Here is a 14331-nt window from a genome sequence, read left to right as displayed (position 1 = left end):
TCCTAATTGTAGAGAAGACAAAAAGTATCCTTCAAATTCCTTCGGCTGAATGAGAACGGGAACTCAATTCACTCTCATAATAGGCCTATTAGCTGCTTAACTCAACAGTGTACATGGGAAGATTTTTAGCACTGAATGTAGAAAAAAAGGCACTGGGTGGGTGGATTGTGCTCAGAGCTTTGGTACTATAGTGCTCATAATAGCAGACCTCAGTACCTATTGCAAGAGAAGTTTTTTTTTTTTTTTTTCCTCCAGTTTTTTTTTCTAGACACCATAATAACACCAATATCTCATAAACACTGTCCTTGCTGATTATATGCTTTGTGTTTTTTCTTCAATTTTTCAGCAACAGTACCATTCGAAGATAGATGACTTAATTGAAGATGCCTTTAAAGAGATGATTTCCCTGTTGGTTTCAAAGGTATTGTTAATGGATCTTGCAAAATTATCATTGTTACTCAAAATCAGCTAAGATGCACCTTTTATTTTATATTATTTAGGCTTCAATTTGATATGAATGTAGTCTTTCACAATTATGGTATCAAAATATTAGTATCACATAACATTTTAATAAACTTTCAAGATAATGACAGTGATAGAATTTCCATCACTTAGTTACTTTGACTCAAAAGGTTCTCTAAAAAGGAAGGCTAGTCAATGAAGAACAAAAGAGACAAGAAGTATAGTGTTCATTTTTAAATGCCAACAGTTGTTTTCCTCAAACCCCCATTGTTTTTCTTGTCCTGAAAATTGATAGGTTCTCTGCTGAATCTAGCAGTAACTACTTCTTTTGCCATCTGGAAATGTTAGTAAGTACTGGTGAACAAAGGGGAAGAAGATGACTGTTTTTAGATGCCGACTGATAATACAGGCTATGAACCCAGGAGTGTTTTGGTATTACAGTTGTAAATCGCATAACCAAATCATGGAAGAGTCACTTAGCGGTTTTAAGTAAAGAGTCAAAAGTGCAATTACTGTAAAAAAATGCTAATTTTATGGTGTTAGGACAGACACATCTCAGAAAATCTAATTAAACAGTATGCAGCTTACCAGCTTAAATTAATATGTCTTCCAGTTTGTTGCTGTGTTGGAAGGAGTCCTTTCCAAGCTATCAAGATATGATGAAGGCACATTGTTTTCTTCCATACTTTCTTTTACTGTAAGTGTTAATTTCCTCCTGTGATGATGTCAGTGTGTTATAAATATATGTGAACAAACACAATTTTATTTTCCTTTTTGACACATTTAATTTTTTTTTCTCCACAGGTAAAGGCAGCTGCAAAATATGTTGATGTTCCTGTAAGTATATCTTGCTTTTAAATAATAAGAATAAGCTGGTAAAGCAAAAAGTTTTTTTTTCCCATCCTGGAGTTGTGTATGTAACTTTGTTATTTGGTGACTTTAAGTTGCTCCAGTAACAGTAAGGTTCCCTATGTCGATGAGTGTGACATGTTGAACTCAACTTTGACCCCTGCCTTTGCCCAGTGCCTCCAGAACAGGTGGCAGCTCACCTGAACTCTAACATGGCAAAAGCAGGATTTGGAAATGGATGGGTGGATTGATACATAAGCAGCAAAGCAACAGTCATCATTTAATTTAATGGAAAATCAGCAACAGCAGATTTGATAAACTAGCCTATATGGAAATAATTTGTTGCCCTTTAGTGCGTTTAGTAGATGTTGATTACTAATGCAGAGCTCAGTCGGCAATTGATGTCCAGTCATTTTTTTTTAACTTGTCTAATAAAAGAAAACGTTTCTTTAAAGTCCCAGTATTTCAGGTGCAAAATCTTTTCTTTGCAGTAGAGCATGTCTAACTGTAATGCAGGTGAGCCTCCACAATACTTTAAATTATAATGTAGCTTCAACCTCAACAGGAACCAAATGTTTTAACATTTTCTATGCCTATTAGAAAAAAGGAAGCATGACAATGTTCTTGTTCACTGAGAACATACTTGTGACCCTCCTCACAAAAGGTTAAGCTACTTATTATATTTTAAAGCCTGTTGCTGGGAAAACAGTTGAGGAGAAAGACCCACCTACAAGAGAACGGGCAGCCATGTAAAAGCAGCACCTGTGGGATTAGCTGTAGCAGCAGGAAGTGATAGTATATGTGATATATAATTATAAAGGATTTATTTCTTTTTCATTTCTTTTTACACAACATGTTCAACTGTCCAGGTTGACTAGTAATCAACCTTAAGTTAATCCTCTGAGGTGTACACCCTTATTTAACCCTGTTGATTTTCAGGTTTGTTTAACTGCTAATATCAGCTGTGTAAAGTATTTCAGCCAGCTCTTTGTTTATAAACACTTCCTTAGAGTTAGTCTGCCAAATTCATGCGCTCACCCCATTTTGTATGAACAAAGAGCAACACAAGTTGTCAGAGTTAAAACTCACATTTTGTTTTCGCTCTTGATTGGTTTTTTTTTTGTTTGCATCTTAAGCAAATAATATAGTTTGGGGGCTGTTAATGTTCATTTAGCACATAAAAAGCATTGATGTGTATTTGGAAATACAGTGGAGACAATAAAATGATAAAAATTAAAAAAAAAAAAAAAAAAGTCATTCATCCTCTCAACTGGTAACATCTTTGCCATAACTTAGCTTTCTAGTCAGAGCTGTGCAGAATCCTCCCTCCAGGTAACATGCACTGAACTACTAATTACAAGCTGGACACAAAATGGTTAAATAATTAGGGCCGTGTTTTTGAGGTGTTTTTTCTGTTGCCTGATAGTTGCCAGTTCAACTTCTGTGGAAGCTGTTTATGTGCTTAGCAAATAGAAAGGAATGAGTTACAGCAGTTGAGAAAGCATTTACATTTTTCTACATGATTGGAAACGTTACACTTCTTAAAATTTTAAAAACCTGAAATTGTGCTTTTTTAAGGCAATAGTATAACTGTTAATTTTGTTATATTACATATGTAAGGATTAATCCTAAAGAAAATAGGTTGCAATGGGTAAACCTTTCATGTAATGAATTTAAATGAACAATAATCAAAACTGATTAATTCAGATTTGCAATAGTTTTGTCCTTAAATTAAGCTTGATACATCATGATGCTTTACAAAAAAAGTCTTATTCCAACATTATTAAAAAATTAAAATATCTTGTACATCATATAACTATAATGATGCAATATGAAATTGTTTCACACTTTCTTTAGTTCAAAACAAAATATTAAAATGCAACCCATGTTTCAACTTTGCTGTTTTTAACATGACACATTTCTGAGGAAATAGGATTCATTTACAGGGTCATGGTGACATTCCATGGTGGGTTATTCTCATTCTGCCGTATACAGTGGAACAATGATTTACTGTCTTGCCTCAGCATATATTTAAGCAGACAGAGCAAATGGCATAGAAAACCTGTTAGCATTTCATTGCAGATAATTACCCCAAGTACATTTAAACCGAGAATAAATTGTTTAAAGGAGATTGAACGCTAATTAGAAACTTTCTCCAGCTGTTGCAATTACTCTTCTAACTTACGTCTTTTTCGTTAATAATTAGCTACAGATTCACATTAGAAACTTCATGAAAAAATAAATTCTCAAGGTGTGAAATTCCCATATGTCTGCGCACTGGCGACAGGTAGACAGGCTGTGGAGGAGGGGAAGCACAATGCAGAGAGCGTCTTGTATATCCAGAGCTGTGTATTGCAAATGAGAACCGTAATGAGCCAAATGCAGAAATCTGACAGGAATGAACATTTGTAATTGATTTTTTTTTCTTTTAAATTGCCATTTTGCATTCCAAAGATAAAACATTACTATGAATACTGTTTTAGTAACCTGTTTTTGACATATATGAAAACTTGACAGTGAAAAACATGTGTGTTTTTCTGTTTATATCTCCCAATCTGATGTGTTTTTCTTTGTAAGCTCCATATTTTTTAAATGACAATTGAATATTATTGCGCACAGTATACTGTCTACTTGTATTTTTCCTCTGAACAACGAATGCCTTGTGTACAAATCCCATCAGTCAAAAGCATGACTGCTGCTCAGTCTGTGAACTTCACCAATGATGGTTGTCTTTTTCCTCCTGTAGACCACTTTGGTACAACACAGAGGTTTTAAATCCTCAGCAAACAAGTTGCAACTAAGTGTGCTTTGTTACTGTATTGTACACTCAGGTTTGCCCTGCTGAACCTTTCAGGAGTTCTAAGTGGCTCATTTAAACCTCTTGCCTTTGTTAGTGTGGAATTAATGCACACGTTGATTGAACTTCATTCTTCTTATTATTCTTAACTTTTATTTTAGTGATATTTTACTGAATTCTGTTTGTGTAATTCTTTGCAATGTCTTTGTAGGGGCCCATACAGATCCTAAAATAAATAAAGATAATTCACAGCAATTTAAAAAGGACTTATATAATCTCATGAAAATGTCTAACCAGATATCTACTTAAGCAGAAATGCCTGTACTGTTGCCCTGATTAGAAATTCTGTGTTGTCAAGCATTGCTGTGGAAACCAGACATTGCTTTTCCAAACTAATATTTCCAACTACTTATATAGAATTGCAGGATTCTCTGAGTACAGCCAAGAGATAGTAATTCTTGCATGTGTCCCCATTCTCCACTTAATGACCCCTTATTCTTAGGAAATTATCACCACCTACTATGAGGCTTCCTAGGTTTGCCATGCTGTGGAAACTAAGCTCCATAATATTGTGTATTGTGTTTACTGGGAAATGATTGTTTCTCACTTTCAACCACAATCTCATTTTTTCAATCATTACCCAAAACTCATGAGCGTAGATGACAATGATGAGGTATTTTAGTCAGAAAAATTAAATCTAAATTGTAGCTCTTGCTTTCCCACCACTGTCTAATTACAACATTCACGGTATGCATGCTGCTGGACAAATACTCTTCAAAAGGACATACTATGTAAAATAAACACTGACTTAATAAATCATTTTATGTAAACATATTGATACTTACCGGTTCCTCATGCATAAACTATAAAAGAAGTAGAATATCTAATCGTCTGAGGAATATGTTTGACCTGTATGGTTAGGAAATCTTTCATTTACTCCTACCTTTACTGAGAAAACCAATGAATTCTATAGGCCACTTAAAACCTTCTTACAAACATTTAGATTTTGGCTTGATTTAATAGAAAGGGAATCTATTACAAAGTACTATACATTTTATCTCATGGTGTTCTCAAAGAACTTACTGACTTTGGCAGAACACTACTTTTTTTCTGCTCTCACTCATGAACAAAACCCAGAGGTATTTAACTCCTTAAATGGAGAAAGATGCTTTTTCTTTGAACGTAGAAATTCTGTCACTCATTTCCAGACAAATAGTATGACCTTAGATTTGGAGATGTTAGTTCTTGTCTTAACTTCCTCATATTCTCCTGGTACCACTCTATTGCAGGTCAAGCATTACAATCCAATAAGGCCAAGATGACAAAAAGGTTAAAACTCTTAGGTTCCCCAGCCAGATACTTTCAAAATGATGGCTGTTCCTTTGTAGTCTGTTAATAAAAAAATTCCAAATGGGTGGCAAGAAAGTGAACTGTATTAACCTCATCCAAAATGAATTTGACTTGCATTAATTTGTAGCAACTCATACATAGTCTGAATAAACATAGAACCAACAAATTAGATTAGCAAACTCCCATGATCCTTCAAATATCAAAAGTGGATCTGTTGTTTTGTATTCCTTAGTATCAGTAGTACATCCTCAGTTCCCACTTTATGATAATGGGGGTCAAGTTCAGTAGTTCAACATGTTTTACTTGTGACATCTCTGTATAAATAACACAGATGGGCTTTTTTGTTTTGTTTTTTTTTCCAGAAGCCAGGGATGGATTTGGCAGACACATACATTACATTTGTACGGCAGAACCAGGATATTCTTCGAGACAAGGTCAATGAGGAAATATATATAGAAAAAGTATTTGATGTAAGTTGCTACCCTTGCAAGGCATGCTGAATTCCTGATTTGGGAGAGGTTTCTTAGGATGATAAGTTACATTTTGAGCTGTTCCATACTACAAGCTTGCTGAGGTACTCTTTTTGTGGATCCTGTCTGTTCTACACAAATGCATGCCAACCTGATCAAATGTCTGTATGTTATATAACTACTGTTCTGACATCTTAAGGATCTTCCAGTAATCAATTTTTAGATAAAAATCAGACACTGGGGGATTATTTTTTCACAGTTCGTGGAACCTTATTTTTTTACCGCAGAAAAGCAGAAATAATTCACTCCTTAGGAGATTAAAAAAACTCATATTGAACCTGTTATTAAAATGAAAGTTAATACGTACGTAGTTTTGTAGCCAAATCTGTCATGACAGAAGCCAGTCATATTTTTGATATCTATGTATTTTCAATAAACGGTATTTAATGATGTATCATTATGCATTACCTTTCATAACTAAACTATAAAAGAAACCCTTTTCAAAATCATTTGTCAAGTTATGAAACGCACTTTATTATTATTGGCTAACATGTGGCAATAAATGCACACATATAATACAAAAAATGCTTAACATTAGATATGATGCTGAGTTATTTTGAGTAACTGATAGATGGACAGACAACATCCAGAGATTAATCAAAGAATATGTTTGATTTTTTTAAAAATTTTGCTGCTGAGATTAATTTCTTGGTACTGCATGATTTTCCTAATTTTTTATGTTGTAATAAGGCCATTTCGCTATTCATTTTTTACAAATATGGTATGATAATGTTGAAATGTCCACTTCTCGTTTTAGTAGAGCAGGCTTTCCTCATCATATGTTGCTTTGATGATGTGGGAAAAATGCATTAAACAATTCCTGAGTAATGCTTTATTATTTTTAATTTAGTCAGATGATTGAATGGTTGTACCTTCATCATCATAATTTGTATTTGGCAAATGCATTGTGAGGCTATGTTTCTACTTATACTCTTAACCATAATAAATTTGTGAAATCTTTTTCCCTTCTTAAATTAATTTTTTTTATATTCAAAGATAAGATTCCACTAAAATATCACCCCTAAATTCACCTTTTTTCCTTTTGTTGTTTTATATTGTAATGGACTTTATTATAACAGATTAGTCTAATGATTTGTGTCATGCCAAATAAATTGTATATGATATAAAAAAAGGGGGGGTATCATCACTTTAAAACATGTATCATTACTTTTATTATGAACGCTGTCTTTTTATGGCAAATATTTCTCATTATCCCTATTATATCATTTTAACCTAATGAATTCATGCACAATAGTAAAGTCTTGGCCAAAGCATCTTGGGCACCTGAGTTAAATGAACAATTTTAACATGAGGAATTATTTAACTTTCAACACAGTAAAGAATGCAACTCTAAAATCCATTACAATAGGAATTGTCTTGTTTAATGCTTTTACTTTGTATACTTTTTGCATACACTTTTTACTTCATAGCTGTATTTACCATTAGATTTTTTTTTTAATAATTAAAAATACAAATGTCTGATAACAGCTATGCAGTCATCAGTGTAACATGTACATTAGATGCTATTAACAGAGAAGTTCTAACAGTTATTAGGACAGTCTTCTAACTGCTTTTTGCTTAACATAGTGGACAGTCAAAATGAGACTTACCTCCCATGTCCAACAAGTAGACAATGATTAGCAGCTGTACAGAAGAAAGAAAAAATATTGTATGTGTCTAATAGGCTGACTGTTAATATGTGTGAAAACAAGGATTTTATAAAAGTGTTGATGCCCTGCAGGGGTAGAATAATTATCATCCATCCAGCTGGCACTCACTTAATAAAAATACATATCAACTACATTAGCTTTTGTTTGGAACTGCATTCATTCTTCTAACATATGCTTCATTTTTTTTTACTTTTATTTCTCATCTTTCTAATACTATTTCTATAAGTGAAATCCTCTGTGGTGTCTGAAGGTAAACATCCACTTTTGCAGATGTTAAACTGCTGAGAAAAATAGCTTTTAATTTGCACTCCATTTATGTGTAATTGTGTGTGTCGGTGTGTGTGAATATTTCTACATTTGTATGACCAAAAGTACCATAACATTATATTTCAAACTCACTTAAGCCAGTTCAGAGTCGCAGAAGGACTGGTGTCTTGCCTGGCAGCACTGAGTGCAAGGCGGGAATAAGCCCTGGACAGGGTACCAATCAGTCATAGGGACCACACACACATTTATATGGGGCTAGTTTGGAATAAACAGTTCACCCAGCTTGTACATCTTTAAGGATTGGAGAGGAAACATGCAGACAGAGAGAATACATAAACTCCCCATAGACAACAACCAAGTATGGGATTTGAACTGAGGCCACTGGATCTGTGAGGCAGAAGTCTTATAAAATGAGCCACAGAAGTAATATATCAGAAACAGAGTGTATATATTTAAAGTTTAATTGGGCTCTCCATACCCGTGCTGTGCATTTTCTCATTTTATGCTGATCTAATATGCGTGGCTCTGCTTCCAAGTGCTATCTCACAGGTCAAAGTCACTACATTAAATTTGGTTGATCTAAAATATCAATAAAGGAAATTAAAATGCAAACTCTAACTTCTTGAGTTTAAAATCAATTTTTGATACATAACAGTAAAATGATAAAGTGAGACAGGTGCCACGCTGCTTATTTTTCAGTAAATTCCACATATAAAAATCTGAACATTGCCAAGGTTAACTTCTCCAGCAATGGTGGCAGATTCCCTCTTTCATCTCTTTAGCCCATTGCAACATTGGATCCATTTTTCAAGTTCTTCAACATTTACTTGTTTACTCATAGTCTTTCCCAATAAATTATTTTTGAATAAAACAGCATACAGTATATGAAAGGAGTCTTACAGGCCTCTGTACTAATATAACTAAATCTTTAGGCTCTTTCAGCATGTTACAACTTAACATAAGCTTGCTAGTGTTGTATTCATACAAACTAAGGTTTGAGTTTCTGTTACCACTACAATGCAGTAAAAATAAATTGTTTGGGGAAAAAAAAACATTTGAACCTGAAATTTAGAATAATACTCTACTAATATAACTGTGGTTTGGCCAAATTTATGCAAAATTAAGTAATGCATATAGAACATTATGATATAATAATATATTGTGAAGCTTTTGCTGTTGACAAAAACAAGATGCTATAAAGGACTGCTACAGTAAAACTTCTAGCTGCTGAATGAGTTGTGATAAAGATCTATTCTCAGAATTAACAAGATTCAGGACCTGACATAGTCCCTGTCTCAAAGTCATGTTGTGCAGCCCGAACCTAATTTAGCTAAGTAGTAAAACAGAGTGATACTACTGTAGTAAATGTATAGTAATACATTTTGCTAATTTGTAGGAAAGTTAATAAAGCAATATACTGTAGTTAAAAGTTACACCATGGTAATTCCAAACCATTCCTGTTAGTGCAAAAACAGATTTATTTAAAACAAATATAACTTGGTTTTAAGGAGGGTGGTGGGTGTTGGTGTCTCTGCTGTTGTTCATCAACTAAAACTTTAGTTTATCACTTTCATAACTTCATTTATTAACTTTTTTTTGGTTTATTGGACATTGGCACTGTTTTTAGCTTTTGATTTCCTGATTAAAGGCTGCTATTGTTTGCCTGTAGGTTTTCCTTTTAGGTGTACCTTTTTGATGCCTCTTTCTTTCTGCTTTATTCTTGTTTTGACTACTTTATAGGGCTTTGCTTTTTATTATGCTTGTTCTGCTTTTGCCATTGAAAAACTTGAGATACAGGCTTCATGACCTACACAGGCCAAAATGAAACCAAGACTGAACAAAGGGAGAGGGGAATCATTAAATAAAAAAATGGTTGTCAATAACAATTACACAGTTCCCATATGTACCTATTTTATTAACAAAAAACAATTAAAAAGGGAAAAAGCAGAAGCAAAGCCAGTCTGTATTCCAGAAACTAAAAAACAAAAAGAGAGCCAAAAGCCAAATAAAAATCAGAAAATAAATTTACTCCATAAGTGATACTCCAAAACATCAAGAAATGACAGAGAGCTAAGCAGATGTAACAAAATACCAAAGCTTCAGCAACGGACACTGAGTTTACTACAAACTTGTGTATGCCTGGAAGTGGTCACAACACACAGAGGACAAAGATTATCACAGAAACACCAGAAACAATGACTAGAAAGAGCATAAGAAATTAAATACCACACTTTATAAAAGAGGTAATAAAAGAATAATATAGTATAATATTCAAAGGACAACAAAAAACATACAAAAAAGAAATGTGTGTCCAGGATTTATAGCAAACTGAAGTTACACATTTTTAACCCTATTTAATTCAGTTACTATTAATTTATTTGCTTTGGAGGCTAAATAAATTAGATAAGAAACATCACCATTATAAACCATGTTACAAATCAAATGCAATATATTTTAGTTAATTAAAAGTTTGACACGCAGAACATTTCAATATGCAGGGGAGTCTGTAATTGTAACAGTATGTACGTGGGAGTTGGGTTGATCTTAAATATTTACTTGCCTCCACTTGGCTTTTTTTTCTATGAAAGTGTGACAGTGTCATCAGCAGCAACTGTGGCATATGTACAAATACTTTTTCCAAAACTGAAATGAAATGGTGTTGGCTTCATTCCCAAACAACATGTTGGAGCAAGTTTATTTATTTATTTTTTGAAGAGTTTTTTTTTCTTTTTAAAACTGTATATTTTTTAAATATACATTATCACATTTAGGTCCTTTATCGATATGTGGAATATATTTGTCAGTATTTTTCTTTTCTTTTCAGTGTAACTGCTGTAAACAGTAAAAAAGTGAAAATATGTTTGATTTGTTATTTTCACCAGAAAATGTATGTTACTGAATAGAACCAACCATTTTAAGTCACAGCTTTATTTTTTCCATCCAGTTTACATGTCATGTACGATATATATATATATACATGCTGCGTTAATTGAGAGTAAATCACACAAATACATAGTTATACACAAAAAGATGAGAGCAAAGGTCAAAATAGAATAGAACGAACAAAAAAAAACTATTGGCCTGCCGAAATTCGTCTTGAACCCCTTGTTATCTATCTCTCTCTCTCTCTCTTTCTTTGTATATATTTCTCAACAAAAATATATATATACTGTGTGTATATATGTATATATATATATATATATATATATATATATATATATATATATATATATATATATATATATATATATACAGTGATCCCTCGCTATATCGCGCTTCGCCTTTCGCGGCTTCACTCCATCGCGGATTTTATATGTAAGCATATTTAAATATATATCGCGGATTTTTCGCTGCTTCGCGGGTTTCTGCGGACAATGGGTCTTTTAATTTCTGGTACATGCTTCCTCAGTTGGTTTGCCCAGTTGATTTCATACAAGGGACGCTATTGGCAGATGGCTGAGAAGCTACCCTACTTACTTTCTCTCTCTCTCTCTCTTGCGCTGACGTAGGGGGGTGTGAGCAGGGGGACTGTGTGCAGCTGCTTCCTGAAGGACATGCTGCACAGTGCTTCGCATACTTAAAAGCTCAAAGGGCACGTATTGATTTTTGACTTTGTTTTTCTGTGGCTCTCTCTCTGTCTCTTCCTGCTCCTGACAGAGGGGGTGTGAGCTTCCGCCTTCAACAGCTTTGTACCGGCGGTGCTTCGCATACTTAAAAGCCCTATTGATTTTTTTTTTGACTGCTTGCTTTGCACTCCTTTGAAAAGGAAGATATGTTTGCATTCTTTTAATTGTGAGACTGAACTGTCATCTCTGTCTTGTCATGGAGCACAGTTTAAACTTTTGAAAAAGAGACAAATGTTTGTTTGCAGTGTTTGAATAAAGCTCCTGTCTCTCTACAACCTCCTGTGTTTCTGCGCAAATCTGTGACCCAAGCATGACATTCTAAAAATAACCATATAAACATATGGTTTCTACTTCGCGGATTTTCCTATTTCGCGGGTGGCTCTGGAACGCAACCCCCGCGATGGAGGAGGGATTACTGTATATATCTATATATATATATATATATATATATATATATATATATATATATATATATATATATATATATATATATATATATATATAAAATTATAGTATCTGCCAAACAATACACTGAGGAACTTGACAGGTGTACACACTTTTGTATTCCCTTATCTTGGAAATCCATATTAGCCTGAGTGAGAAGTGATTGTTTTGTACACAGCACAAAATTAAAAACTACAGCAGTCATTGTTTGTATTTTAAGCTAATTGCAGCAGCATGCTCTCTTGCTCTCTTCATTTTGTGTGTAGTCCCGAAAAACTTTGAGTTTCTTTATGTAGGAGTGTCCATGATTCTGCAACATAAAGGGTAATTGAGAAGACAGTTCAGTAGAAGTTGTGTGCCTTTATTGAGATAATAATATGTGATTTCCATCACATGCCTTATAATCTGTTGTTTCAGGTCCTATCGTTCTTTGTATATCAGCTGTTGATGTGTTCTTCTAATCTTGCACTATTGAGCCAAATTATTTAAATTCATTTACCTGACGTGGGCGAGCCATCTGTCATTTACACCTTTGTCTCATCTGCTTTTATCTAACTAGGTGGGCATGATTTTGGATGACATGGAGGATGCTGGAGGCCTCAGTAGCTTATGTGCAAATTACATTGTTGCTGGTAAACATAAGGTCAATGATAAGGTGGTCTTCAACTAATAAAACACTGTACTGTATCTGGCATTAAAAACGTTCTTGATGATAGTATATCCATGACAGCACTAAATAGCAGTGGTGCAGTACACACATCCATTTCCATGCCTGTGCGTACTGCAATATCCTCTGCAAGTTCATCTTTGATGGATATTCTACAGCTTGAATCATCATGTATCTACAGTTTTTACCAGCTCTGCTATCAGAGCTTTCCATTGTTCCAGATAGTGAACACTGTCAAGTGCAGATGTGTAGTCAAATAGACCAAATTTGGGCCACTTGCCTCACCTGATGCATTCCTCCCTAAACTGACTAAATGTGAAAAATTAGTGGCAACATTTGTGATTATTTCAGAATTCATCATATTCTTTATGTCTAATTTGTTCCAATATTGCTATAAGCACAATTTGATAATCCTTTGTGTTGAACAAAACAGGCAAGTTTAAATATGCATTCATTTTCATAAAACTGACAGTAAAGTTAGTTTTTCAATTGTGAAACACAAAACTCATAAAAATGGGTTACTTTTTGGGGGTTTTGAAAGTTTTGTGGGATGGAAAGCAAATAATATTGCTCTAAAAAATCTCATTTGTACTTCTGTTTTTATCTGTGTTGTTCTCCCACAGCTGAGTAACACACATTAGTTTGTTTTTTTGTTTTGTTTTTTTTTTATAAATGTGACATGCTACATGTTTTCCACAATACGACATACCATAGTGCACCTTTGTGCACATTACTAAGTTTTCTGTGCAGGAAAACAAACTGCCTAGAAAAGACGCCAACCCCCACCGCCACACCCCACTTTATTACCTAACCGCAACCTTTTCCTGTTTTTTGATTCTTTGGAATGAGTATGAAGATGTGCTTACTTCATGTGTTGTGAAACTTGAGAATTTCTTTTCAGTTTCTGGTTAATTTTTGCATTTTTCTTTATAATTTACAACATGGGCATCATAATATATACTGTACTACCAGAACAGTTACAACACACAGCTGATGGCTCAACAAAATATCTACATGTAATGAGAAATGGGGCACTTGGATGTCTTTATTTAAATAGTAAAATGATAGTCAGACATACTGTATGTGGATTTAATGCATAAAAATGCTTCCAGACAGGAACTGAACGCCTTTCTTCTTACTACTGGCAATTTTGTTTTGCTAAACAAAACACTGAGTTTTGCTTTAAATTCAAATTCATGTAAATTGTATTGCTCATTAATACTTGTAAATACCTTGTTAACAAAAACATTGTAATTTGTTCAGTCAAGGCTGTTAACCTTCTGGTAAATAAGAACATTTATTAAGCTTTTCCAGGTAGTCTGGATCTGTTCTTAGTGCCTTATCAAACAAAGAAGTTACTGCTGATGTTACACGTGGGAATTCTTACCAGTTTTCAGTATTTTGGTATCCTCTAAAAAGGCTTTATCAAATATCATTTTGATTAGAAAACAATAATTTTTTCAATGGTTGTTTTGATATCAGAGATGCCATTTTGATGAACATCTGTCAGCAGTGGCTCACTTTGCTATAGGTCCAGTATGTCACCATTGGACTTTTGAAATTAATTCTGCAATAGACTTTATTGCTTAAAGAAAGTGCTGTCTGACTTATGACTATTGTCATTTTCTGCATGGACCATACCACTGAGTCTTTGAAGTCTTCTATGTAG

The 14331-nt window shown here is 33.9% G+C and overlaps 1 protein-coding gene and 1 long non-coding RNA gene across 11 annotated transcripts in view; one reads left to right on the top strand and one right to left on the bottom strand.

Moving 5' to 3' along the window:
* LOC127528813 (uncharacterized) overlaps positions 1–14331 on the bottom strand; it is a 97556-nt gene that overhangs the window by 16936 nt on the left and 66289 nt on the right. The gene's annotated exons all lie outside the window — the stretch shown is intronic.
* Positions 1–14331, top strand: part of cadps2 (Ca++-dependent secretion activator 2) — an 874989-nt gene that overhangs the window by 826858 nt on the left and 33800 nt on the right. For 8 of the 10 annotated variants that reach the window (XM_051929794.1, XM_051929778.1, XM_051929759.1 and 5 more), the window contains 4 exons: positions 347–421; positions 1076–1159; positions 1267–1299; positions 5821–5928. In XM_051929794.1, the coding sequence (XP_051785754.1) occupies positions 347–421; positions 1076–1159; positions 1267–1299; positions 5821–5928 (300 nt within the window). The remainder of the gene's footprint in view (positions 1–346; positions 422–1075; positions 1160–1266; positions 1300–5820; positions 5929–14331) is intronic. The other 2 variants (XM_051929757.1, XM_051929763.1) reach the window with 2 other exon arrangements.

Source organism: Erpetoichthys calabaricus, chromosome 1, assembly GCF_900747795.2.
Source record: "Erpetoichthys calabaricus chromosome 1, fErpCal1.3, whole genome shotgun sequence".
Lineage (NCBI taxonomy): Eukaryota > Metazoa > Chordata > Cladistia > Polypteriformes > Polypteridae > Erpetoichthys > Erpetoichthys calabaricus.
The sequence above is the reverse complement of the archived record's forward strand: the minus strand, read 5'-3'. Positions and strand labels throughout refer to the sequence as shown.